Source organism: Sceloporus undulatus, chromosome 1 (assembly GCF_019175285.1).
Source record: "Sceloporus undulatus isolate JIND9_A2432 ecotype Alabama chromosome 1, SceUnd_v1.1, whole genome shotgun sequence".
NCBI lineage: Eukaryota > Metazoa > Chordata > Lepidosauria > Squamata > Phrynosomatidae > Sceloporus > Sceloporus undulatus.
The window spans coordinates 68014388-68040437 of NC_056522.1; the positions used below are offsets into that span (position 1 = coordinate 68014388).

At 41.6% G+C, this 26050-nt stretch overlaps 1 protein-coding gene across 2 annotated transcripts in view; it reads left to right on the forward strand.

The window, feature by feature from the left end:
* Positions 1-834: 834 nt before the first annotated feature.
* LYST (lysosomal trafficking regulator) overlaps positions 835-26050 on the forward strand; it is a 135389-nt gene continuing 110173 nt past the window's right edge. For both annotated transcript variants that reach the window (XM_042469256.1, XM_042469265.1), the window contains exons 1-5: positions 835-1025; positions 20544-20603; positions 21247-21445; positions 22884-22974; positions 23929-26002. In XM_042469256.1, the coding sequence (XP_042325190.1) occupies positions 21254-21445; positions 22884-22974; positions 23929-26002 (2357 nt within the window). In that variant the 5' untranslated portion in view covers positions 835-1025; positions 20544-20603; positions 21247-21253. The remainder of the gene's footprint in view (positions 1026-20543; positions 20604-21246; positions 21446-22883; positions 22975-23928; positions 26003-26050) is intronic.

Consider the following 26050-nt stretch of genomic DNA (forward strand, 5'->3'; position numbering starts at 1 on the left):
GTACGAAACAATAATTTGAATTATAAAGATATTAGATAGAAACAGTTACATATTCAAGGATCTATATAAAGGAGACAATTTAGCTTGAATTAGATTTTTATATAAATGATAGAAATCTGAACTCTTCAACAATAGAAAAAGATATTCAACTTATGTTAAAATTCAATAGAAATTAAGAGCAAGTATTATGAAAAGGTGAAATTGTTAGCAATATCAGGAAGTAATTTATTTGTTGTCAAAATTGTGTTTGTGTTTGTATTGTTTTGTCATATATAGATATGTATATGTACACATATGTAGGTATCTATTATAGTTTATTGTTTGTATTTTTAAAATTCAGAAATAAGGAATATATTTTTAAAAAAGCGATGGATGCCGGCCATGAAAGCCTTTGACATTTGCTGATTTGATTATTGGTGGTTTTGATTAATATGTTCTCTCTAGGAATCTCTTTAGTCCTCCAGCACAACTCTCCCAGAAGTTGACCATAGAGTTGGTCCTGGAGGACCTAGAAGTTCCTAGAGGGAACACTTCTCTAGACATTTGTCTCTATGATCAATTTCTGGTTGATGTTGACCATAGAGTTGCGCTGGAGATTCCTAGAGAGGTGTTCCTCAGGCAAAAGGAACAGTGTTTTTCATTTGCTGTTCAACGCGGAGGGAAGGCTGCATTTCCACAATAAGGAAAAAAGGGCTTCCCCGCTCTGCGCCCATTGGCCCTTCGGGAGCACGTGACCTCCGAGAGCGGCTCCCGAGTCCCGAGTGGGGAAGTGAGCATGCGCGGCCTCGGCTTTGGATGGCCGGCGTCGAGTGCAGCAGCAGCAGCAGCAGGAGAGGGCGGTCCTTGGGTTGCCTTGGCGACTCGGAGGGGAGGCGGGCGGGAGAGAGAGGATTCCTTCCTGACATGGGCAGCCAGTGGTGCCGCTGGGGGACTCGGCCGCTGTCACAGGGATAGGAAGAGCCCAGGAGGAGGAAGAGGCAGCGGCGGCGGCGGCTGAGGGACTGCGCGGGCGGCGGAGGCGGCAGGTAAGGGGCGGGAAGGAGGAGGGAGAGCACCGGTGCTTTTGCGGGGCCTAGGAAGGGAGGAAAGGAAGGGAAGAAAGAAGAAGAGAGGAAGGGAAGGAGGGAAGAAAAAAAGAGAGAAAGGGAGGAAGGAAGGAAAGAAAGAAGGGAGGAAGGGAAGAAAGAAAGAAAAAGGAGGGAAAGAAAGAAAGAAAGGAGGAAGAGAGGCAGGGTGGCCAGACGTCCTCACTGCAAAGGAGGACAAGGCACCGCAAAATGGAGGACATTCCAGGAAAAATGCAGGACAGTGACCACATAGAAAGCTCAAAACACACTCATATATACTGTGTATCACACACACACACAGTATGCATGTATGTATGTATGTATATAATGGGTGTGTGTATGTGTATAATATGCATGCTTCTTAGTCAAGCTCAAAGTGGAGGACACCAGATGTCTTCGCTGCAAAGGAGGACAAGGCACTGCAAAATGGAGGACATTCCAGGGGAAAGTGGAGGGCATTTGCCACATAAAAGCTCAAAACACTCATATATGATACAAAGTCATGCTTCTTAGACTTGAAATGGAGGATGTTTTGGCATTCTTCCTGGACAGACTGTTGGAAATGGAGGACAGGTCCTGGAAAAGGAGGATGTGTTTGGTCACCCTGAGGAGGTGGCCGCCCTGCCATGTTTCCTTCTCCTTTCCTCTCTTGCAGTCTCAGCCCCTCTCCCTTGCTCTAGAATAATAATGATTATGGCGACCCTAAGGCGAGCCTATCATAGGGCTTTCTTGGCATGTTTCTTCAGAGAGGGTTTGCCATGGCCATCTTCTGAGGCTGAGAGAGTGTGACTTGCCAGGGTCACCCAGTGGGTCCCTCCCCTCTCCATGCTGGAGTGGGGAATCAAACCCGGATCTCCAGAGTCATAGTCCAAGCTGCTGCTGTGCATGGATGTTCTTTTATCATACCAAATCCATTAAATAAGAGATACCTACCATGGCGCCAACCATAATGTACCAAATACATGCTGCACTTTGAAAGCTTGCCACATGTGTTTTCTGCATTGGCCAATCAAGATATCACTGTTTTGTGGAATTGGGATATTACTGTACTTTGCTACATGACCAACACAGCTACCCCTGGATAGGTACTCTTTTACCAATCAATAGATTATTACAGTCATGGACCAGCATAACCAAAGGTAACAGATTTTACCAGAAAGTATATAGGATATATGAGTCATATAAAACAGAGTGGCATAAAATGCAATACAGTAAATACTTTAAAGTATTATTTTATCATATTTGAGGTACAGTAGTTGCTTCAGACAGTAGATTTCATTGCTGTGCCTTGTTGCTTTTGATGGGGTTAGTGGTGGTGGCCAGGAGGAGGAGGAGGAGGAGGAAAAGGACATGTTCTAATGTGGCAGCCTTTAGGGCAGGTGGTAACTTTTGTATGTCTGTGTGTGTTAGTGTGCAAGGAAGGAATAACCAAATTGCTTGTTTCTACAGCCACTGAAGGGTTCTGCCCCCCCCCCGCACACTTATCAGACTGTGCTCACTGCTGTCACATCCTCATAGAAAGGTTCTAGCCCCCACCACCTTGTTTGCTGCTGGCTCTGCGTTATTATCTCCCATACATTACTAGCTTTGATGAATACAGTACTTGCCAGGAGGCTGATGCTCTGGGCTGGAATGAACTCCCCCGCGTCTGTCTCTGAGCATCAGACAGGCTCCAGGAGGGTGGAGAAAAGGCATTGATAGTAATTAGCCATAGCAGTACCCAAGTCGTGCACAGAGGGAAAACAACACATTATAGTGCTGGGCATGAGTCTCATTATCACAGCAGCAGAATGCAGTTGCAACGTGAAGGAGAGGACCTCATTATTGTTGGCAGAGGACAAACAGGCTCTGCTGGAAACCTTGATTATGAAGTGTTTTTCTGTTTCCTTTTTTTCCTGAGCAGCCATGGACAACTTCCTCATGTTGTTTCCGATTGCCACTGTCACTTGTTATCCTTCACGTTATATTTATACTGCAGCAAACTTGGAGTCTCAGCAGGCCAAGAAATTCACTTGGGGGAGCCCAAATTGATGTGACGTAATGGTTTGAGTCAGGAGAGCTTACTTTGGCTCTGGAACACAGATGAGTCAGAGGGATTGAGGAAATCTCCAATTATGATTAGGGTCTTCAAGGGAAGCAGACAATGTTTGACACTGCAAAGGTGTCCCTCAGTGCTGGGTACCATCAACATATTGACTGGGAATGGTGCTCGCAGGCTCTTATTTTCTCAAAGCATCAAACAGGCCAGAAGGCCCTTTTGCTTCTTTTGTACTTGGGGAATTGTGATCCCTTTTATAACTCAGTGCAATCCTAAACATGTTTACTCAGATGTAATATCAAGTTTACTAGGATTTATTTTCACATAACTGTGTTTAGGATTGTAGACTTATAGTGTTATTCTCGGGATCTAATGGTGATCTCTTTCATTATTTGTGTAATATAGAAAGAAAAATGTAGGCTAATTTTTAAAAAATGTCATTGCAGCAAGGGAGGTTTTCATCTTGCCTAAAGAAGGCTCGGGTGAGGCCGTTATTGGAAAAGGCCTTCCTGGATCCCACCATTCTGAATAATTATCAGTCAGCCTTTACTATTCCATTTTGGGGCAAGAAACTGGAGCATGTCCAAAGGAGAGTGACTAAAATGGTGAAGGGTCTGGAAACCATGTCCTGTGAGGAACGACTTAGGGAGCTGGGGATGTTCAGCCTGGAGAAGAGAAGGTTAAGAGGTGATATGATAGCCTTGTTTAAATATTTGAAGGGATGTCATATTGAGGAGGGAGCAAGCTTGTTTTCTGCTGCTCCAGAGACTAGGACACGGAGCAATGGATGCAGGCTACAGGAAAAGAGATTCCACCTCAACATTAGGAAGAACTTCCTGACAGTAAGGGCTGCTCGACAATGGAACAAACTCCCTCGGAGTGTAGTGGAATCTCCCTCCTTGGAGGTCTTTAAACAGAGGCTGGATGGCCATCTGTTGGGGATGCTTTGATTTGGATTTCCTGCATGGCAGGGGGTTGGACTGGATGGCTCTTGTGGTCTCTTCCAACTCTATTATTCTATGATTCTATATGGTGGTTTTCCATATTCAAGGGTTTTAGGATGAGACTGATTATCTTGATCTATTGCAATCCAGCTTCAGGCCTGGTTATGGGACAGAGACAGCTTTGGTTACCTTGATGGATGACCTGTGTTCTTGATAATTCTGTAGGACCTCTTAGCAGCTTTTGATACCATTGACCATGGTATCTGGGCTGCCTCTCTGAGATGGGACTTAGGGGCACTGTTCTACAGTTGTTCCAGCCTTTTTTGGAGCGTCAAACTCAGAAGCTGGTGCTGGGGAACTCCTGTTTGACTCCCTGGCCGTTGGCCTGCTGGGTCCCTGAGGGTTCTGTGTTGTTCCTCATGCTGTTTAATCTATATGAAACTGCTGGGAGAACTCACCAATACTTATGCAGATGACACCCAACTCTTTGTTTCCTTCCCAAGGAAGCTATCTCTGTACTGTGTCAATATATGCTGTTAGTAATGGACTGGATGAGGGCAGACAAAATGAAAACTTAATCCAGACAAAACAGAGGCGCTCTTGGTTAGTCAAAAGACAGATCAGGGAATAAGGACTCTGCCATCCCTGGATGGGTTACACCCTCTCTGACATGTCAATCTCGCAGCTTGGGTGTTCTCTTGGGGTTCATTCAGATGTCTTTTTTAAACTGGAACGATGCAAATAACCTCACTCACACATTCCGGGTTTATTATGCACACTATTCTCCTCAAACTGCATTTCTGTGAATTCGATTGCTCACACATGCAGGCACCCTTCCCTTTTCCTCACACCCACCAGCACTACTTGGCTGGGCAAAGGCTCCTCTTCCTGCCACTTGAGGGGATTGGAATCCCTTTTTCACTCCCCTGCTTTCCTCCACTCTTTCCCTTTTTTCTCCCCAGCGGTGGCTGTTCCACTGGGGAAGGGGCGGCACTTTCTCAACCTCAAGGCCGTCAACAGTGCAAATGTATTGGCTTTCAAGGCATGCAGAGTTTTATCCCAAGTCTATTCGGGTCTATTCGCATTGGTTATTCACACTGCCAACTATGCAGTTTTTTTTTTTTAAGTTGGAAAATACCCAATATCGATCCCGGGGAAAGTGGTTTGTTTGTTTTTGGTAGACCACCCCAACTTAATTGGGTGCATTCAAGATGCATGTGAACAACAAAGGTTCAACCTGGATTCATCCTGGATTATTTTCCCTGTCTAAATAACTCCTCAGACGAAACTCTCAGCCTGAATGTCTAGGTTTCAGCAATGGCCGGGAGTGCATTTCCACAGCTAAAATTAGTGTTCCAGTTGTAGGCCTCAGCCCTGGATCACTCCCATTGTTAGATTTCTCCGGTCTTGCTCCCGAGCAGCCGAACGTCTCTGGAGAAAGTCCAGGGAGTGGGTCGACTTTATCCATTTTAAGTTCGTTCTTTTATCCTTTTCACGCGCCCTGTCGATGGCAAAACAAGACTACTTCAAATTATTGATCTGCGCCAACGAGAGGCGCCCGCAGCGCTTGTTCTCCTGTTTCAACACACTGTTAAAACCCTCTCCTCCCTCCGTCTCTCCATTATTTTCTCCCTCCGACTTCGCCAATTACTTCATTACAAAGATCACCACCATTCGTTCTGAGTTAACTCCTCATGATTTGGCTCCCACCATTAATCTCCTCACCCCTCCTCCTAATAAACTCTCTGTGTTCCCTCCTGTTTCTTTGGAAGAACTCTCTTCGCTGTTGAACTCATCCAAACCCACCACCTGCTCTCTTGACCCACTTCCTTCTCGTCTTCTAATCTCTATAGCCCCCTCTTTGTTACCCTCCCTCCTCTATATCTTTAATCTCTCTCTCTCTTCGGGTTCCTTCCCCTCAGTCTTCAAACATGCCATAGTTTCCCCTATCCTGAAAAAAACCTCTCTCGACCCCTCTTCCTTGGCTAGCTATCGTCCAATCTCTCTTCTTCCTTTTCTCTCTAAGGTGTTGGAACGAGTTGTCTATTCACACTGTCTTGAGTTTCTTGAAACTAACTCCATTCTGGATCCCTTCCAGTCTGGTTTTCACCCACAGCACTCCACAGAGACGGCCCTTACTAAGATCTCAAATGATCTTTTGCGGGCCAAGGCAAATGGCCTTTATTCTATCCTTGTCCTATTCAATCTGTCTGTGGCCTTCGACACCGTGGACCACTGTCTCCTAATAGATGTACTCTCTGACCTTGGTCTCTCGGGCCTTGTTCTCAATTGGTTCACATCTTACTTGCCAGATCAATCTTTTTTCAGTGGTCTCGGGTGGTCAGACCTCGTCTTCTGTCCTCTTATCTGTTGGAGTTCCTCAGGGCTCTGTTTTGGGTCCCCTTCTGTTCTCTTTATACACACTCTCCTTGGCAAACTTATCAGTTCTTTTGGTTTCTCCTACCATCTGTACGCCGATGATACCCAACTGTACCTTTCCACCCCTAATCTTTCGCCAGAGCTAGAGCAGCAAGTGTCATCCTGTTTAACAGCTGTCTCCCACTGGATGCACCATCGGCGTCTGAAGCTCAATATGTCCAAGACCGAGCTTCTTGTTTTCCCTCCTAAGCCCACCCTTCACTACTCCTTTTCTATTTCTGTCAATAACATCTCTATTCAGCTGGTCCAGGAAGCCCGCAGTCTTGGTTTCATCTTTGACTCCTCTTTGTCATTTATCCCTCAGATCCAGACTACAGCCAAAGTCTGCAGATTTTTTCTCTACAGTATCGCCAAAATCCGTCCATATCTCTCAGCTTCTACCGCAAAAACACTGGTCCATGCCCTAGTGGTCTCATGACTAGACTGCTGTAACCTCCTCTTGGCAGGGCTTCCCCTCTCTCATCTCCACCCATTAATTTCTGTTCAGCATTCAGCTGCACGCATTATTTCACTCGCTCGCTGTTATGATCATGTCTCCCCTCTCTTGTCCTCCCTTCACTGGCTCCCTTTTCCTTTCCGCATCAGGTACAAACTTTTGCTACTCACCTTTAAAGCCCTGCATGGGCTGGCCCCTCTTTATTTAACCGATCTTCTCTCTCCGACCATCCCTACTCGCACTCTCCGCTCTGGTAACCAAAGTCTCCTCTTTCAACCCAGGATCTCCTCTGCCCCGTCCCGGATCCGTCCCTTCTCTCTTGCTGCCCCTCATTCCTGGAACCTTCTTCCTCTGCATGCACGGCTCATCATTTCCCTAACCAGCTTTAAGGCTGAGCTGAAAACCATATTGTTTAGGGAAGCATTCTCAGGGAATTTGTGATTGTCATCTGGCTGTGTGACAATATTTGATGTGATGTGACTTGTTTGATATTTGATGTTTTTAATTTGTTTTTTCTGTTCTATATGGTAATTTTATCTATTCCTCTTTTAATTGTTATTATTTTAGAATGTACGCCTTGGGCAGGCTTTTATATTCTCTTTAATTTTACCGACTTTGTACAGCGCTGTGTATAATTACAGCGCTTTAGAAATAAAGTTTAATAATAATAATTGTACCTGTTCCTTGAGACGTCAGATCTGGTTCGGTAACATGTGCTTTGATTACATTTCATTTGGACTACTGGAACCCACTCTATGTGAGGATGTCTTTCAAAACTGTTTGGAAACTTCAGCAAGTTCAAAATGGTTGCCAGAATGCTGACCTGGGCCAGTTACAGAGAGCATACAACTCCCTTGTTGAAACAGCTTCACTGGCTACCAGTTTGTTTCTGGGCACAATTCAAAGTGGTGGTCATGACCAAAAAAGCCCTATATGGCTTAGGTCCAGAGTATTTGGGAGACAGGCCAAAATAAAGCTGCTTCAAGTCACTTTGGAGGTATGGTGTTCCAATGATGCATGTGTCCTAAGAGTCTGGAAGCCACACCAAAGCTGCACTCCAGTCCTTAGGACTGGGGCGTGGCTTTGGTGCAGCTTCTGAACTCTTAGGACGCATGCATCATTGAAACACCATACCTCCAAAGTGACTTGAAGCAGCTTTATTTTGGCCTGTCTGTATCAGGCCTGTATTTCCCCATATGAACCTGCTAGAGCCCTAAGATGTTCAGGAGAAGGCTTCTCTCGGTCCTGACATCATCACTGTCTTGCTTGGTAAGGACATGATAGAGAGCCTTCTCTGTGGCTGCTCCCAACCTCTAGAACTCCCTTAAACAAAAAGCTTGCCTGGCCTCCTCCCTGCTTTCCATTTCAGGCAAAACCCTTTTTGCTTAAGCAAACTTTTAATATAGAACTATGCAAGGGAGGGGTTTTTGTATTTTGTTAATTAATTTTTTTAACTTTCATATATTAAAAAGTATACTGAAGTCGAAGGCTTTCATGCCCGGCATCCATAGTTTTTTGTGGGTTTTTCAGGCTATGTGGCCATGTTCTAGAAGAGTTTCTTCCTGACGTTTCGCCAGCCACAGATGCCAGCCACAGATGCTGGCAAAACGTCAGGAAGAAACTCTTCTAGAACATGGCCACATAGCCTGAAAAACCCATAAAAAACTAAAAAAAGTATACTGTTTTAATTTGCATTTTTAATTGTTTTAAAAATTGCATTACTAGATTTTAGTTGATTTCCTTCCTTGGGTCTCTCTCCGTGAGAAAAGTGTCTAGATAGATAGATAGATACGGTAGATAGATAGATAGATAGATAGATAGATAGATAGATAGATAGATAGATATGGTAGATAGACCTGAAGGAGATATACTAATCTTACAGAAGCTGCAATGATGGGCTATCCTTGTGCTTTTTGTTTTTGTCAGATTTTATGTATTTGTATTAATTATTTTTTCCTGTCCACGGCTCTTAGATCCACAACACACAGCAGAAATAATTCAGTTTGAGACCACTTTAACTACACTGGCTCAATGTTAGGGAGTTATGGGATCAGTAGTCTTGTGAGACATTTAGAGCTCTGGTGCCACAATGAACTACAATTCCCAGGATTCCCTAGCACTGAGCCAGGGCAGCTAAAGCGGTCTCAGATTAAATTATTTCTGCTGTTTGTTTTGGACCTTAGTTAAATGAATCTGAATGACAGAAACTTGTAACAGGCTAAGTGGGGATCTGATCTGAACCTGTTTTCTTATACCCAAATTTAAAATTCCATCCTTTGCATCATTCTTCCTCTTGAGCTTGTTTTTAATAGGAACTTGGAATACTTGAGTCATATTGTCACTTTGATGATATTTGATGTTGTATGAAAAATGCATCCAGTAATTTGAGATCATTTGAACAGGATAATGCATCAGTTAGCTAAGCTCTGGTATTTATCTTTCTTTCAATAAAGTACATTCAATTGCCATTTCTTCTGTCAAATAAGCACAGTAGAGAGTAGTTTTGTGTTTATCATCTGTTATTATATTTTCTGAACACATAATTCCTGTCTAATTTGCTAAAGCTTCTGAAACTGGTAGGTTCTATGTATACATAAAAGTATACAGGAATCGTGCTCTAAATAGTTGTCAAACATTGGCAGGTTTTCCCCAACTTCAATGTTTAACCTATATGAAACTGCTGAGAGATCAGTTTTTTAATTGATGGGTTTTAAAAAAAGAAACAGTGATCACATTTGTCATGAGTTCTATTTTATAGTTATAGTACTTACGTGTCTTTTCAGTGACAGGAGGAAGGTTTTAATTGATTATTTTAATTTTTTAAAAAATTAAAGTTGCACTGGTAAATTAGTACATTATTGCAATTGTAGAAAAGCCTGGAGATGGAGGTGTCGCTAATGTTTATTGTTAAAATTCATTGTGGTGGACTTAATTTGAGGGTAGTATTTCTTGTTTGTCTTCTATGTTTCACAGATGTTTGTGTAGAACCCTGGGTGGAGCTCTTTGAACAACAGTCTCAAAGACTACAGTACTTAAAATTAATCTCAGGAATTTCCATTGCATCCTGGTCTCTAGAAATATGTGGAAATTTTTTCATCTAACTTGGAATATAAATTAATATCTAAAAGTCTACTTTTAAAGGAACACAATGTGAATTTAACAGGAAAGGTCAGCTAGAATCTGGTTTAAGTAACATGTATAAGTTCAGTACTTAGTTCTGTGCAGCATTCTATTTGTATTTTATGCCTAACAGGAAAAAGTAGTAGAATTACATTTTATTGCTTCCTCATTGTACCAAAATATCTTGAGACTAGCATATATACTTGCCTATACATCAGCCTCATGTATATATAAGTCAAGGGCAGGTTTCAGGGCAAAAATTTTGGATTTTAATATGACCTAAAGATAAGTTGAGGGTAAAAGTTAGGGGCACATAACAAAGGATCGAAAGGATGAAGCAAAGAAAAACAATGCTGAAGAACTTACAAGATTCCAGCAGGCATAACTGTTTGTGTTCACACTAAAGGACAAATGGATGAGGAGGGGAGAGGGTCAGTGCTACCAGGACAGATTACACTCTTGCCTTTCATCAGGGGATGGTTCCTTTTTAAATAAGAGTTAAAATACAGTGGGCCCTTGGTAACCACTGGGTTTGGTTCTAGGATGCCCCATGGATCCCAAAATCTGTGGATTTTCGAGTCCCATTAAATACAGTTGATATAAAATGGCAAAATCAAGGTTTGTTGTTTGGAATTTACTGTTGTCCCTCCATATTCGTTAGGGTTAGGGGAACAAGACCCCCATGAATATGGAAAAACCGCAAATAACAAAAACACTGTTTTTACCTGAGAGGACACCTCTCTAGGAATCTCTAGGTCCTCCAGTGCAACTCTGTGGTCAATGTCCAACATACACTGACCATAGAATGGCACTGGAGTAGCTACAAATGGTCTTTCAGTGCAACCTTTAGTTAAAGTTGACCACAGAGTTGCACTGGAGGACCTAGACCAGCGGTTCCCAACATGTGGGTTGGGACCCCTTTGGGGGTCGAATGACCCTTTCATGGGGGGTCGCCTAAGACCATTGGAAAACACCTATTTAATTACAGTTATGAAGTAGCAACGAACATAATCTCATGGGTTTGGGTCACCACAACATGAGGAACTGTATTAAAGGGTCACGGCATTAGGAAGGTTGGGAACCACTGACCTAGACAGTCCTACAGAGAACATATAATGAAATCCGTGAATAATCAAATCCGCAAATATCACAGCCGCAAATATGGAGGGATGACTGTGTGTGTGTGTGTGTGTTAAAAAAATCAAGCTATGGATGTTTGAATTCTGGATACAAAAATCAATGGATGCATAGGGCCAGCTGTACAGTATTTACATTGACCCATGAATAAAATGAGTCAGGCTTTTTGGATCAATTTTTTGACTAAAATTTCTGGACCTATACATAGTACAGTGGTCCATCCACATTCACTGGGGTTAGGGGTAAAGGACTCCCATGAATGTGGGAAAATTGCAAATAAAAAAACACTATTCTTTTTACCTCAGAGAACACTGCTCTAGGAATCTCAGATCTTCCAGTGGAACTCTATGGTCTGCCAGAGGTTGATTATAGAATCATGTTGGAGCATCTACGAATGTCTAGAGAAGTGTTTTCTCTAGGAATGTCTAGGTTCCTCAGCAGAACTCTATGGTCAATATCTGGCAAAGTTGCGCTGTAGGACCTAGAGATTCCTAGATGAACATCTTAAACAAAAACAAAACTCAATGGGCTTTCATGGCTCAGACCTTGGACAAGTCACCCTCTCTCAGCCTCAGAGGAGTGCACTGGTAAGCCTCCTGTAAATCTTGCCAAGAAAACCCCATGGTAGGGTCATCATAAATCTGAGTCAGTTTGAAGGCATATAACAACAGCAATAGCAAGTAGCCTATATCAGTGCGTCTCAGAATTTTTATCCTTGTGACTTTGTTACATCTACTGGTATATGTGGATGTTGTGCTCCCTGTAGCTTGATATAGTACTATATATGAATAAAATATTTTGTTTGTTTAGTGTGAGTATTTTCATTCACACACTGATTTATATTCATATTTTAACCTTTTATAAGGAAATAGCTCTCCTCCCCACTCCCTGGCAGAAGCTCCTAGTACCTATCTTGGCTTTCTCTTCCCCACTAGGACAGACAAAGTTTGGGAAGTGGAGGAGGAAGAGGAAGAAGAGGAGGGATCCGGGCCTCCAAATCTCGTACCCTCCTTGAGCAACTCTTGTGCCACTCCTTGGGATCCTGCCCCATTGTTTGAGAACCATTGGCCTGCATGCATTCCCTTGAGGTTATTGAGAAGAGCATAGTAAAACAGTTGCCAGTATTCTCTACATACATTGTGGATTATTTGCTTGTCATTTTTTCTTGTGAATCACAGGCCTGTTACAGACAGCCAAAATAAAGCTGCTTTGAGTCACAGTGGAGGTATGGTGTTTCAATGATGCATGAGTCCTAAGAGTCCAGAAGTCGCACCAAAGCCACACTCCAGCCCTAAGGACTGGAGCATGGCTTTGGTGTGGCTTCTGGACTCTTAGGATGCATGCATCATTGAAACACCATACCTCCACTGTGACTCGAAGCAGCTTTATTTTGGCTGTCTGTAACAGGCCACAGAGTATTAAGGTACATTCAGCCCTTCTTATTCATGGATTTGTTATACACTGATTCAAGCATCCACAGTTTGAAAATGTTCAAAAATATCAAACCTTGATTTCCCATTTTTTATAAGGGACACCATTTTGCTATGTCATTATATTTAATGGGACTTGAGTATCCACGGATTTTGTTATCCACGGGGGATCTTGGAACCAAACTCCAACGTATAACAAGAGTCCACTGTACTATCATTTACTATGAGTCTGTGTCTTAGTGATGTATGATAGCCAACAGAGGTGGTCTCTCATTATATTTTAATTAATAGAAACATCCCAGTTGTTTTTGTACCTTAGAGGATGATATAGTTGGCCTAGCAGAGATAATAGTAATTGGGAATCTTATAGATGATTACTGTATTACTTAAAAGGTTATCATGTGTGTTGAAAGACTGTTATATTGCATCTTTCAGGATGTTTTCTCCCTATTTGGTCTAAGAAATGACTGGCCATTGTAATGTTTTAAATTATGCCTGTGTTCTATTTATCATTACTGAATTTAACAGAAATGACTATGTAATATTGAGGGATGTCTTGCTTTGTAACCAGTTGTTAATATCCCCTTGATATCTTAATGGAGCCTGATGTTAAGTTTTTTAGCTATACTTATTTAGGCTTAACTGGAAAGACATCTGACATTTTAGAAGACTAGCTGTTTCCTTGGGGCATAATGCTACAAATTAAATCATGGGTCTGCTTCATCTTGCATGATGAAGAGGTCTGGAGAACTTGAAACTTTGTGCAGTGTTTTGTGGACTTTGCGTTGGCCTAAGAGATTGACCCAATAAATATTTTGATCAGGGCAAAGGTACCTCTATTTTTTGTGTGAAAAGGAATAAGTAATGCTTGAACTGTATCAACAAGGGTTGAACCTGTATATTTATCTGTGAAGGAGCTATAAAAAGTCATTGAATTAGCTGCTAGGTGGGCCTACCAGTGTCATGCCCAAATGTACTTTTTCTTGTAACATGTATATTTCCTTTGACAGAACCTTGAGGATAAATCAGCTATTGAGATCCTATAGAAAGCCATGTTCTGTATGTATATTTTAAAATTAAAATAAGACAGGTGGAACCAGTAGGAGAATTTCTTCTTGATTAGCAAATGAAATGCAAATGTGTACAATTTCCTTTAAAAAACACAAGTACAGCGTAGGTAATGTTTACACTGTCTTACTGTTTCTTGACAGATGGAACTAGTGACCGTGCATTCCTGTGCATAAACAACCCACTATAGCTGTCTGCTGCTCCGATAGTCATCCCTGTATTTGCACTATGAGAGCAGCACCAGGTCTCATTATAACCATCACTGTACTGGTTACCTGAAATATAATTAAGTGCATGCACAAAGGCAGTGTTGCCAATTTCGGGAGTTTCTCCCGGAAATTGGGATTTTTAAGTGCTTTCCATTTGATTCTGGGTCTGGCTCTATTCCAGGAAGATTCAGGGACTTTTCAGCTCCAGCCCTGAGAGGGAGAGGCTATCAAAGCAATCAATCCTGTTTGGAGTCACACTAACGGTTTTCAGCCAATCAGAGAGGAGAGTGGTCGCCTCGCCCTCAGGAAAAGCTCAGCCATAATATATACACACACATATATACACAACACACACACACACGCATATATATACACACGCATACATATACATGTCACAACAAACTACAATTCCCAGGATTCCCTGGTTTGACAAAGGAATTGCCTCCATGCTTCCAGATCAGAGCCCCAGAGAAAGAGTCTACAGTATATCAATGTTGCCAATTTAAGTCCACTTCTTCAGGTGCATTTGGATTTGATAATGATGATAATAATGGTGATGATGATAGAGAAATCTTGTAGCACCTTTGAGACTCACTGAAAGAAAAGTTGGCAGCATGAGCTTTCCTAGACTTAAGCATACTTCCTCAGATGCTTGGGAATTGTAGTTTATTGTGGCACGAGAGCTCTTTCTCACAAAACTACAATTCCCAGGATTCCTTAGCATTGATCCAGGGCAGTTAAAGGGGTTTCAAACTGGATTATTTCTGCAGTGCGGTTGCAGCCTATCACGTTTCGGTTTGGCACAAAGCTTCTTGGACCTCCTTCATGTCAAAATAAATATCTTAAAAGTATTAGAAGGACTGAAAGATTCTTTGTTTGGTTCAATGGTAATTTTGAGAGTTGAAATAAGCTACAATTATTTTTTATTCAATTAGGGTTACGTTTATTTGCAAAAGATCCGCCATATTAACATTACGGGAACTTTCCGGGGATTTTGACTTAATATTCCAGGTAATATGGGGGGGCATTCCGGGGATTTTGGTAAAACATGCCGGGAAATATCTTTGAGGCTCATTGGCAACACTGCACAAAGGTGCTGCATTAGTTGGGATGTGTGGGGAATTGCTATCCAGTGAGTGTGAAAAGAGATTCATATGTTTCTTATTTTTCTCTTTTTAAAATTTGTGGGTTAGGAAGGCACCCCATTTCTCTTGAGAATCAGACATGGTTAGCGTTGAGAAGGGAGCAATTTGTACCTTGTATGGAATTCTTATAAAATTAAAGTAGCTAACCCACTGAACCCCAGTTGTCTTGTTACTATTTGCATCTTATGAAGAGCTTTTACTTAAAGATAAATACAGGCAGGGCATCTTTCCCTTGTAAGTTGCTCTTGCACCAGTACCATGTAATGCTGCTTAGATTCTAAAAGGGCTGTCTTCTGCTTCATTCGATGCAGATACTTATCCTTGCTTGCTCCTTATTACCCACATACCCTGTGGCAAAGAAATGGGTATATTCCAGGGATGTGCATCAATATGGATTTCTTGCTTGATTCATGTGGTATCCAGTTTGCTTTTCTAAGTGCTTTTATGCCTGGAGGTAGGGCCAAGCAAGCTCTCATGACTGACTAAATTTTTTAAATAAATAAATTACAAAGCAGTGTTCATATTGCAAATCACTTAGACCATAAGGACACAGATTAAGAAGGCTGTCTACTTAAGCTCTAATCATTGTGTATAAATTCATATTATATGTCTTGTGAAGATGTCACATGGCACACAAAGACTAAGCCAATAGCTATGTTAAAAGAAGAACAGAAAGGTCATCTCTGTCCCCCTTCCAAAACTATGCACAGGAAAAGAATATTACAACCAGCAGCAACTCCTCTTTGCAAATTAAGTGGGGACAATGTGGCATGTAGCTATGACTAAATTCTTCTATGAGTCAGGGAGGGGTGCACTGCAGTGAATGTTTATTCCAACATGTCTGATGCATGGAGTATCTGCCTAATGATCCTTTGCCTCCCTCAAATTTTGTGCCTAATGGTTCTGAATTTCTCAAGTAGGAAGAGGAGGTGCCCTAGTCTGAACCTAGTCTGGTGTAAGAATGAGGTTATTTTAATGAAATTTACATCCATTTTTGGACAATTTCTGTTTGCACACATTTGTGTAGTGTATCGTTATAAATAAGTGATCAGTTGGAGGCGAGCCACAAGTGAGTTAAATATTCTTTCATTTAACTTATGAAAATGAAAAAGAATAAAGGATAAATTTATGTGCATTTGGGAGTGGTGCACTCATGAACAGTATATGATTAGAAAGGGGAATTTTTGGTAGAGTGGTTTTGTTATGACTTCTTCCTATATTGTTGCAGTTATGTATGGAAGTCTGGAAACATATGAATGGAATAAATTTCCAGATTCTTTTATAATTGATAGCCATCTCCCAGGTTAGTCATTATCAGGCAGGAAGAATGTATGTGTTTCATTCTGTTCACACACGTGTTTCTTGTGTGCTGCCTTAGTAGTATACAAATGAGATCTTCTAGTAATGATATAAGGTTTTAATTATTGAAGAATTCTAGAATCATAATTATGGCAATTTTATTTAAATTGACAAGAAACAAAACCTGATTTAAACTCTTGATTTAAATCATGTTTCCCTTTAATACTGCATGTATTTTCTAAAGTTTAGGAATTTCACATCATCTCATATAGTTGAATCCTTCCAACCTGTGGCTATATCAGTTCCTGAAGTTACTTATAGGAATATAAGAATCTGCCTGTTGAGTAACTTTGGTCCAAAACACACTGCAGAAATAATCCAGTTTGAGACCACTTTACCTGTCCTGGCTCCATGCTAGGGAATCCTGGGAATTGTAGTTTATTGTGGCACCAGAGCTCCCTGACAAAGAAGCCTAAATGTCTTACAAAACTACAGTTCTCAGAATCTCCTAACATTAAGCCAGGGCAGTTAAAGCAGTCTCAAATTGGATTATTTCTGCAGTGTATTTTGGACCTTAGGTGCATTACAGACTGCCCCTTTGGGCTGGCCTGTAGGCGCGCCTTTCCCCGGTGTATTGGGGCCTCAGCTGCCAGACTGGTAGCCTCCAAGGCCCTGATCCGCCACTTTGCAGGGTGCAGGGAAGCGGCAAAAGGCCGCTTCCCCGCAGCCTGGAAAGGGGTGTCCTTGGGGCTTCAAGCCCCAAGGACACCCCGCGGTGGCAGGGGGGAGGAGAAAGGGGCTACTTGGCCCCTTTCTCCCTTGCGTTGCTGGGCGCAGCCGTCTGAAGGCTGCGCCCAGCGACGCAAACCAGGAAAGAGCTCTGAAACAGAGCTCCTTCCTGCTCCGCACAAAGGGCGCATTAAGCGCCCTCGCGCGGAGCGATTGCATCATGACCGCGCCGCCTTGTTTGGAGCTGGTGCGTTCGTCACGCCATCATGGCAGCGGCCGTGTGGAACGGCCACCGCCATTTTGTACGCACAGAGCGCTTACTAGGGTTGGGGTGTGTGCGGAAGAACCGCCCCTTCCTAACCCTAGTACGTGCTCTGCGCGTACTTTCATGGCGGTCTGTAACCCGCCTTAGTCTCCTTTCAGCTGCAGCTCCTTTCTTCAGCCCTGTTAACACAAAAAGAAAGTAGCAATGAAATACTTAAGATTAACTAACTGGAGCAAGAATTCAGAGACATACCCATGTTAGTTTATAATATCAGTGTCCAAGGTGATGCTGTAGGACCTTTCAGACTGAGTAAAAGAAGTTGTAGCAGTAGCTTTTGTAGACTTAGGGCCAGAACAGACATCCCTTAAAAGATGCCTTCAGGGCCTCATCAGAACACGGCATTTACATGCTACACACTATGGTGACACCCTAAAGCTGCCTGGAAGTCGGGCAGCTGTGCAGACATGAACAGCTTCAAGACGCTCTGGCTGTGGGGTGTTTAGATGCCACATGGCACTGGAGCATCTTGAAGTCTGTGTGGGGCTGCGGTGCAGCTGCTGAAGACGGCTTTTCCACGGCCCCAAAAGGAGCAGATCATGGCTGCTCCTTTTTTGGCTGGGTTCAAGTCAGATTGAGGCCGCGGCGTGTGGTTCTTCAAGCTGCCCCTTCCTGTCCGTCTCTTTTGCCCTTAATGTACTTTCTCAAATCAATATTTAAAAAACTCCTGAAAACTACTGGAACAGATAGTGCAACCTCCCAACACATTTGACACCGCCTGGCTGCCCACACATGGGCTGGCTTCCAGGCACTCTGGCAGTACAGTGTTTAGACAGTGCTTGCCGCTGCAGCACCTTAAAGCTGGTTTCCAGCTGCAGCAGAGTTGAAAAGTCAGCTTTTTGTCGGTGCAAAAAGGAGCGGCTGTTTGACATTTCTTTTTTGGCTGGCAAAAAGGTGGACTGGGGTTGTGGTGTGCGGTTGCTGCATCCCCAATCCCTGTTTTTACTTTAATTATGTGATGGTGAGTAATCCTTCGTTGGAGTTAAGTGTACAAGGAAAAGAAACATGCCTCTCTTCCCCAGTGACTTGAACATTTAGAAGAAATTTCCACACATGAGTGGAGGATTCATTATAATTGTGGCAGGGATGGAAAAGATAAGCATCCTTTTCCTCTGCAATTTTCCCAGTAGGGACTATCCCTGTAATTAATTATGCAAAAGCAAGATATGAAGCTATGTACTAAGCAGACATCTAGCTTGGTTCTTAATGTATCCGGTGCTAGTTTAGTTACATACTTACATTCTGATAATTTAATATTAATCATGTTTTTTCTTAGGCGAAATTTAGTATTTCTGTTAAAAATCTAAATTAAAATTTAAGAATATCATTGGCTGTGCACAGATGGATGAAAATCAGTCTGTAATTGATGTGAACCTGGCTTCTTGTCTGTGGAATTCTGTTAGCCCAAAATGTTATGCTGTTGTTTCTTAGCTCAAAATAGAATTGCTTAATATAATGAAAGTTTATCTTTCCATTTGATATCAATCGGTTAAGTTAAATTTTCCTCTTGTTTTTGTTTCCAGTCTAATAAATATTCCTGGAGTTTGTGTTTGCCTACACTCTAAAATGGGTGGGAATCATGCAACCTCCTCAAATGTTGTTGAATTGCAATTCTCAGCAGCTGTGGAATACCTTCCCCTGGAAGGCCTGATTGATACCAACTGTAACTTCATTTCAGTACCAAGAAAACATGCCTTTTTATTAAAACATTTAACGTATTACATATTACATATTACGTATACATATCTTCAACTGTCCTGATTTGGCAGGGACAGTTCCAATTAAACCTCTTCCCACTTTTTCAGCTGCTTTTAAGTGATCCCAGTTTCCCTCTCCCCTCCCACTTTCCCTCTTTGTCCTCACTTTACTTCAGCTGCTCCAAACGGTCATAGTGCAAAAGTAGTTTGCACTTAATCAACTCAACAGGGGAAAGAAGATGGGTCAGATTCTTGCCCTTCCTGGTAGGCTCACGCAAAAGCAAACTCTGGGTTGTAATAGACCAGCATAAAAAGTGGGCTTCCAACCAATATGAGAATGTGGCGTATATACGTCACACGCCTCCAAGATGCCTGAAAGCCAGCTTCCTGCCTCCTGGCTACCCACATGTGGGCTGATTTCCAGAAAGTCTGGTGGCATGGTGCTTAGACGTTGCACACTGCTTAAAGCCAGCTTACAACTGCAGCAGGCCTGAAAAGCCAGCTTTTTACTGGCGGAAAGAGGAGCAGCTGTTTGCCACTTCTTTTTTGACTGACAAAAAGGCAAACTGTGGCTGCAGTATGTGGTTGCCACAGCCCCAATCCTGTTTTGTCAGGAGCATTTTCAAGTCACTCCTTTGGGGTGGTCTGTTTAGCTCCTCTGGCAACCTTTTCTAGATAGTGGGTTCTTCTTCATTAATAATTTCTCCCATATTGGCCACAGTCTAGTGAGATCCTGTGATAATGGGTGGGATAGAAGTGGTTTAACCATAGCCACAACAACCCTGACCACCACCATCTCCAGATGTTTTGACTTCATCTCACAGAAGCTCCAGCATGGTGAATGCAAAGGAGTTGCGTGAACTGAGAAGGGCAGAGATGCCTCAACCCAGCTTTAGCTGATCATCTGAACTGATCAGAGCTACTCTTTAATTTTGCCAAGAAATGTATGTGTTAACGTTGAATCATTGCTGAGGCTTCAGTACACAGCTGAACCTTTTGCAAAAATGCATCTGGAATCCTGCAGTGCAATAGGTAGTGAGAAAAAATCAGTTTCATCTGCATGGCATGATGTGCTTGTATTCTGTTATTGTTTGATTGATTGTTCAGTTGGTTGATGACATGGAAACTATAAACGTGGACTTGTCTTTCACAGATAAACATGGTCATAAGCAACTCTGGCTTGTCTGGGGAGCAAAATGGCAGTTTCTAGTTTGCATGTCACAGTTAAAATACAAAAATATGAAAAGTACCTTCAGTCCTCCCTTTGTTTTCTGATCCCAGAAGCCCCAGCCAACTTGGTCAACAGGCAGGAATTATGGATGCTGAAGTCAAAAACATCTGGAGGACTAAAGGATAGGAACCACTGCTTTAGGGAGACTTTAAGAATGGAATTTAAGGTTATACATTTATTACTATTCTCTATACATTTTAAGTTGACTTCTGAATTTGTCTTGTTTTTACAGGGGTATAGTAAGAATAACCTATTTATTATACCATCAATGAGAGAAGAACTATAACCTCTGGTAAGTCTTAGACATTCTGTTAATTTCAGATAAAATTGTACAGCAAGCACAATCTGTCAGTACAAGATCTCATTGCCTGAATATTAAAAAAAGCTCTATGAACAGACAAATATGAATGTTTCCTAATAGTATTTTAAATTACACTTGTCAAGCATTGGGGTCAATGGGAATATATGAGATAATGATTTCTCATTTTGTGTCCCAGACATTTTACTGCTATGATGAGTTTTCCCATGTATAAAAGATGTTTTTCCACTTCCATAACAAGAAAAGCAATGAGACTTATGATTAGAATCTAGCAGTGTGTGAATAGACTCTTTTGCTTGTTCAGTGGGCGTTTCTCCTTCTGTCGGATCCAGATGGATCCTATTAGCTCCACAGTGAGCTGATAGGGACAGGAATCTTCCCTTCCCTGGTTTATGATTGGTTTGTGATTGAAAACAAATCTGTTAGTAGAAGTAAAAGTGGATTCTATCTCATATCTTGTAGTGATACTGCTATATGAGAATAGACTGTTCATTTGATAATTTTTAAAATGTTGTCAAGCTTCCTTAGCTATATGCATGTCACACTCAGTTCAAAGTATTGAGCAGGATGAAATGCAATAACCTTTCCTTATTTCTTGTCTCCCCCCCCCCACTAGCTCAGACATGAGCAGTGCTAGTAACTCACTAGCACGTGAATTTTTGTCAGATGTCAGCCATCTTTGCAATGCAGTGGACCAAAGGGTGGAAGCCAGGGAGGAGGAAGAGGAGAAAACACACATAGCAGCACTAGGGCAATACCTTGTCAACGGCCGTGGATTCGTTTTGCTTACTAAACTTAATTCCATAATTGATCAGGTAATTTATTTTTCATAAATTTCACTGTATTTTGCATAGGAAAACATAGTGATCTCAGAATGGGTTTAGGATCCAAATTACTTTGAGTGCTTTGGTTGCATGCCCTCCATTGTATTTATGGTTCTGATGAGTGATTTGAAAAGGAAAGTAAAAGACTTTCTTGTCTTTTATTTGCTTCACATGGGATGTGTGCAGACAGAAGAGGTTTTAAGGCTGGATTCCCCTTTCCTGTGTTTACGTTGGGTTTGTCTAAGTGGTTTAGGCTTTGCAGATCTGGTCTTTGTTCAGAGACTTGTTATACCAGTATAAACTAGTTATATCAGAAGAGAGCCAAAATTCCCTCCTGCACCCACTTCTTGTTAGGACCACTAAACTTCCAGAGATCAGGATCATTCTTATTGTCTTTTTTACTTAGTACATGTAAAAGGGATCTAATCTTAGTAAACTAGAAATTGAACATGAGTTAACGGTATGATGTGGCAGCTTCAAATGCCAATGTACAGTGGTCCCTTCCCCCCCCCCCCCGGTGTAAGGAAAATTCCGCAGACGCTCAAGCTAACAGATAACTGGGCTTTTGCCCGTGGCAGCCCACGGTGCATGCGCCATTACTTTTTATGCTGCACAGCACCACTTCTTCTAGCACAGCTTCCACTGTATGCTGGAAGCCATGTAAGGCATACCCGCATATGACGTGGTGCACTGTACTAAACTAAACTTCATCAATAGGAGTATAGCATAGATTAAGGGAAATAATAGTGTCACTCTATTCTGCTGTGGTCAGGCCTCACCTGGAATATTGTGTCCAGTTCTGGGCATCACAGTTCAAGAAGGATGCTGGAACATGTCCAAGGGAGGGTTATCAAAATGGTGAAAGGTCTGGAAACAGTGCCCTGTGAGGAGTGACTCAGGTTAACTGGGTATATTTAGCCTGTAGGAGAGAAGATTCTTCCAACTCTAATATACTGTGATTCCACTTCTGCTTCCTTTCCTTGAGATTTTGTGTATAAGTGTGAAAAAGAAGCGCTTACTTCCATAATCTCTGTTATAAAATCTGTTACAAAAAAATTATAAACTGAAAAAAGAAAATACAGGCAAGAATTGACTCACGTGGGAGATGTTAATATTTGGATAAATGAGAATAGAGATGAAAAAACTGATACACTGTACAGTAGTTATGAAAATAAGAAGTATTTAACAAACTAGAAAGTAAAGACATTTGCTTTTGCAAACTGGCTCACTTTACAAGTATTGGCGCACAGGAGTCAAAAAGGTCTCACCCCTCTACCATGTACAGAAAAACATATGGGAGCTTTGAACAGGAATTTATATGAAAGCCAAAAAGCTTTAACTTGGGGGGAGGGGGTTGTATGATAGACAACAGTGTTTAACTTTGCCATTATGAATATGAAATGTAAACAAGTCTTGATTTCTTAACTAGGAGCTGACCTGTCGAGAAGACCTCCTTACTCTTCTCTTGTCACTTCTGCCACTCGTATGGAAAATACCTGTAGAGGAAGAAAAGGCAATAGGTATGTAGTCTTCATAGACTTCATGAATATATCTTTGTTCATGACAGTATTAATATCTTACCCTATATTATTGACTCTAAGAGCAGCACACAAGTAAAAATTACTGTAATCAGTTTTAAATGATATGGAATTATCTAATATAGGATAATTTAAAGAGTAAAATAGATTTTAAAACTTAACACATTAAAACAGTTTAAACGATTAAAACATTTTAAAACCAAGTATACATATATTTTGAACATAATAATGAAGACCCCAAAGGCTTTACTAAATAGCTGCTTTTAACATGGAACTGGAATTAAGCCATCATCAGTGCCAGTTGGGTTTCCAAGAGGAGAACATATCCCAACTGGATCACCAAAGCAGAGGTCTCTCTCCTCTATTTTCTTATAGTGTATTATTCATCTGGGAGGGTGCGTGTTCCTCCATCATGCTGGGCCCTTGGGCAGTCTTAAACAGGGGGAAGTGCTCCTTCAATTCTGTAGTGCTTTGAATCTCACCATCACCACTTCATTTCTTAGCAGATGTGTATTGGCAACATGTGCAATTCTTTTAAGGCTACTGTTACATGGTTTACATATGCTATTCTGGTTAACAGTCTTAAAGCTATGTTTTTCACTAACTGTTACTTCTGAAGCATCTTCAAGGAGTACATTGCAGTGTTATACAGTGGGCCCTTCCCCTTACGTGGGGGATCCGTTCTGGACTTTATTTAAGAAATCCCTTTGGAATTAAAATATCCAGTTGGATATTGCATCTAAAAAGACATTACTTCCTTCAATCATTTTACACTTTTCTGTACAAAGTAATGAAATCTAAAGATACCTTACATGGTAGAAAAAGCAATGTGAGTCTGAGAATTATTCTCAATCCACACTGTATGTGCTAAATTATGCATCTTAGATGCTCCATATCAGCTGAAATTGTCTAATTGTCATTTCTGTCTTCCAACAGATTTTAACCTGCCTTTCTCTGTTGATATATGCTTGACCAAAGAGGCAACTAGTAGTTCTCTCAAATCTACTCAGGAAAAACAAAACGTAGAAGAAAATTCTCATCTGTCTGCTCAGGCACCTGTAAAATTGAATTCTACTTCCTGGAAAAGTCGACGTCAGCGTAAAACTACCCATCGCTATTCTGTGAGGGAAGCAAGGAAATCCCAGCTGTCCACTTCTGATTCAGAAGGCAATTCAGATGAGAAGACTTCTGTAATGATGAAGTATAGGAGATCACAACTCCTGCAGCCTTTTGTAACAAATCCACCTAAGGAACAGTTTGTTGCAGGTAGATGTCACCTTCTGGAAACTGAAGATGTCCAGAGTTGCAACATAAGTGCAGACAATGCTGATAACTCCAAGCAAATCATTCCAGAAACCAGTTCTCAAGCTTTTGATGATCAAGCAACATCATCTGTCAGCTACCTAGACAATTCTCCCTTTGACTTGTGTCTTGTCTTACTGTCTTTGCTAGAAAAAGTGTGCAAGTTTGATATTGCTTTGAACCACAAATCTCCTTTGGCAGCAAATGTTGTATCTACACTAACAGAACTATTATCAAAACTTGGAGAGTGTTACAATGCATGTAGTGCTGCTGAAAATGAGGTTGTTTCCTCAAGCTGGACAGAGGAACCTGTTGCTCTGGTTCAGAGGATGCTCTTTAGGACAGTGTTACATCTTATAGCAATGAATGTTAACAATACTGACACTATGCCAGTCAATTTGAAAAAAAATATTACTGATCTACTTAAAGCAGCCTTAACAACAAAATGTTTACTGGAAAAAGCATACAATCCTTTTGCTTCAAGACAACAGGAGATTCAAGGTTACCTTGCTTTTTCATGGTATCGCCACAGGGCTCTCCTTTTGCCAGAGTTTATAGACGGAGTTTTGCAAATCCTGATTGGCTGCCTTCAAAATGCAGCCTCCAATCCAATTTATTTTAGTCAAGCAATGGATCTGGTTCATGAATTCATACAACACCAAGGATTTAAACTGTTTGAAGCTACGGTACTCCAGATGGAATGGCTGGTTGCAAGGGACACCAAGATAAACACGGAGGCACCAGAGTATCTCAAAGCTCTTATCAATAGCATTATGAAAATAATTAGCACTGTTAAAAAAGTGAAGTCAGAACAACTTCATCAGTCTGTCTGTACGAGAAAACGACACAGGCGATGTGAGTACTCTCACTTCATGCATCACCACAGAGACTTGTCAGGGTTACCAGTTTCTACTTTTAAAAATCAAGTCTCTAAGAGCCCGTTTGAGGAAACAGCTGATGGGGAAGTTCACTATCCTGACCGGTGTTGCTGCATTGCTGTTTGTGCTCACCAGTGTCTGCGACTGTTGGAGCATCTTTCTCTTGGAAACACATGTTTTCAAATCTTATCTGGTGTCCATAATGTGGGTATATGTTGTTGCATGGACCCCAGGTCTGTAATTAACCCATTGCTTCATTCTTTCAAATCACAAATGTTAAAAAACTTTCAGCCACATATATTAAGCATCCTTAATAAGTTTATATTGGACCAACTAGGGGGGGCACAAGTTTCTCAGACACTGACTCAGGCCTCCTGCAACATTTGTACTATTGACTGTGATCAGCTTGCTGAACTAGATGAGGTTCTCCATGGCAATGCTGCTGAGGTTATTTCTGCTCCGAGCTCTTCAGCTCCTTACAGATTTCAAGGAATTTTGCCTAGTAGAGGATCTGAAGATATGTTGCTAAAGTGGGATGCCTTGGAAGCATATCAGAGCCTTGTCTTCGAAGAAGATGATAAACTGCGTTGTATGCAGATAGCTAGTCATGTGTGCAATTTGATCCAAAAAGGCAATGAAGTTATTCAGTGGAAACTGTACAATTATATATTCAGCCCAGTTCTCCAGAGAGGTGTTGAACTAGCTCATTTTGCCCAACAGCAAGGTTGTGCTACAGCTTTCAGTCAGACAGGCAGTTACCATAAAAAATGTTTCCCTGAAGAAGTGCTTCAAATCTATTTGCAGACATTGCCTGCACTCTTTAAATCCAGGTATGTTGATTTTACTCATAATTTTAGAATGACATAGAATCATAGAGT